Source organism: Castanea sativa, chromosome 1 (assembly GCF_040712315.1).
Source record: "Castanea sativa cultivar Marrone di Chiusa Pesio chromosome 1, ASM4071231v1".
Classification (NCBI taxonomy): Eukaryota; Viridiplantae; Streptophyta; class Magnoliopsida; order Fagales; family Fagaceae; genus Castanea; species Castanea sativa.
The window spans coordinates 55,353,938-55,356,282 of NC_134013.1; the positions used below are offsets into that span (position 1 = coordinate 55,353,938).

General features: G+C 45.2%; 1 protein-coding gene across 1 annotated transcript; it reads right to left on the reverse strand.

The window, feature by feature from the left end:
* Window positions 1–320: 320 nt before the first annotated feature.
* Window positions 321–1,634, reverse strand: LOC142630065 (uncharacterized). Its single transcript, XM_075804144.1, has 3 exons — window positions 1,484–1,634; window positions 1,223–1,312; window positions 321–715 (listed from the first exon to the last, which is right to left on the reverse strand). Exons 1-3 carry the CDS (start codon window positions 1,632–1,634, stop codon window positions 321–323), a joined length of 636 nt encoding a protein of 211 aa, XP_075660259.1.
* Between the last annotated feature and the right edge of the window lie 711 nt (window positions 1,635–2,345).

The following is a 2,345-nucleotide window of genomic DNA, read 5'->3' on the forward strand; positions in this document are numbered from 1 at the left end:
CTGGAAAAACTTCTCCTTATCATCACCTATAACAACCTTTTCTAATTCCTCACACTTCACCCCTTCTACTTCACTCGTGGATGACACTGGCTTCCTTGATTGCTATAAGCCCCACTCAGTAAAGGCCGAGAACTCACTTTCAGCCTGATGCCTAATTGCAGCCACCAAGCACTACCTAGCCATAGACCGACTCCCCAACAGCTCCTCCACTTGGTCTTCGGATGGATACTTCATCTTCAAGTGTAAAGTGGAAGAAATGGCCCCCATGGCATGAAGCCAAGGTCTTGCCACAATGGCAGTGTAGGGAGAGTAAGCATCCACTACAATGAAGTCCACCTCCACCACTTCTGAACCTGCTTGTACTGGAAGTCTAATATGGCCCTTTGAATAACAACTTTCCCATCAAAACCTACCAAAGGTGAATCATAACATGTCAAATCCTCAGGTTCCAACTTTAGCCCCTTATACAAATCAGGGTACATGATCTCTGCCCCACTGCCCTTATCTACCAACACCCGCTTCACATCATACCCCTCTATCCTAAAGGTAACTACTAGGGCATCATCATGTTGCTGCAAGGTTCCAACCTTGTCCTCATCAGAGAAACTCAACGCTGGTCGGACCTTCATCCTACTTCTCTTCAGCTCAAAGGAGGAGTCCTCTGCGAGTGGCCGAGCTATGGACATCACCTTGAAAGCACGAGAACCAGTTCTCCCTAGAGCAGCCAGAATAACACTGATTGTGCCTAGAGGTGGCCTTGAAGAGGCATCTCTCTAAGCTCCCGACCATGTCTGGCCTTCTTACCCATTGGGTTGAAATAGAAATTGCTTTAACTTTCCACTCTTGACTAGCTGCTCCAGATGACTCCACAAAGTCCTGCAATCTTCTGTAGTGTGTCCTCGCTCCTAGTGGTACTGGCAATGAAGGCTTTGGTTGCGCTTCGTGGGATCTCCTCCCATCTTATTCGGCCATTTAAAGTATGGCTCGTTCTTAATTTTTTCTAGGATTTGATGCACTGGTTCTCGGAACACCGTGTTAACCACCTGAGCAGTGGTAGATCCAAATTGCCCATCAAAATCCTTCCAATGACGATTATTATTGTATCTGTCTGACCTAAAATCTCTTCTATCCTGAGGGATCACCTTAGCCTTCCCCTTCCCTTACTGTTGGTCCTTTTCAACCTGCTTATACTTGTTAATATAGTCCATGAGCTGACGCACACTCTTAACAGGTTTCCCAGTCAAAGATTTCCTTAAACCATGCTCGGCAGGTAGGCCGACCCTGAGTGTCCTTATAGCCACATCATCAAAATCTTCATCAATTTCATTAAACATCTCCCAGTATCTGTCAGAATACGTCTTCAGGATTTCCCTTTCTCGCATAGTCATAGACAACAGGGAGTCTAAAAGTGAAGGAACTCTGCTACAAGTTACAAACAGAGAACCAAAGGCCTTTGTAAGCTCCTTAAAGGAGTTAATAGAACCTTCCTTCAGACCATCAAACCACCTCATTGCTACGGGCCCCAAATTGGATGGGAACACCTTGCACATCAAGGTCTCATTCTTCGAGTTAACAGCCATTCTCAGACTGAAGTGGCTCACATGCTCCACAAGGTCCGTTCTGCCATTATACATGGTGAATTTTGGCTAAGTAAACCACCAAGAAAGTTTTCCTCTCTCAATTCTTTGGGTAAAAGGTGACTTGAAAATTTTATTCAGAGCCCTACCCATGGCATCATTACCCAGGCCCTTGTGAGACGGTCTTTTCCCCCTCTGTCTGTCATGGCGCTCCTCATCACACAAAAAAGACTCACTGGAAGGAGTCCTTGACCTAAGCCGATAGCTATTGTCACTATCACCGTCAGAGTAATGGTTAGAACTTGAAGGAGCTCCTCTACATCGCTTGCGGCGTAACCTCCTTCGCAAACAATCAATCTCTAGTTGCATGCTTCTGGTAGTTTCTTCATAGGAGATGTGACTCCCACTCCGGGATTGGCTCCTACTGGTGTGTGTGGTGTGCACACTAACCACTCGGTCCATTCTTCACTCAAGATTGAGAAAATGATCTTGACGTTGGGACCCAACAAGCTCTTCTCGGTTTAACCCTGAGTGCACCATGACTAAACGTTGATCTCACTAAAGCTCAAGTAATTTTCACAGACAAAGCCAATTGTAAGGGCGCGATTTGAGTCCTAAGCCCAAGAGGACAGGATTAAGGCCCAAAAAACCCAACAAAATGAATTTGTAGAGAATGGGCTAAAAACTAGGCTTAATGAATTGAACAAGGCTTACAATGGACTAAAGATGATAATGAAGCAAAGAAAAGCAAGCTTTATGTAAAGAAAT

Coding starts and splice junctions, on each gene's coding strand:
- LOC142630065 (XM_075804144.1), bottom strand. CDS start 1,634: ATGTATAATGGCAGAACGGACCTTGTGGAGCATGTGAGCCACTTCAGT. Junction 1,313..1,483: donor GTTTGATGGTCTGAAGGAAG/GTTCTATTAACT, acceptor AAATTGATGAAG/ATTTTGATGATGTGGCTATA. Junction 716..1,222: donor GACTGGGAAACCTGTTAAGA/GTGTGCGTCAGC, acceptor TGGCTGCTCTAG/GGAGAACTGGTTCTCGTGCT.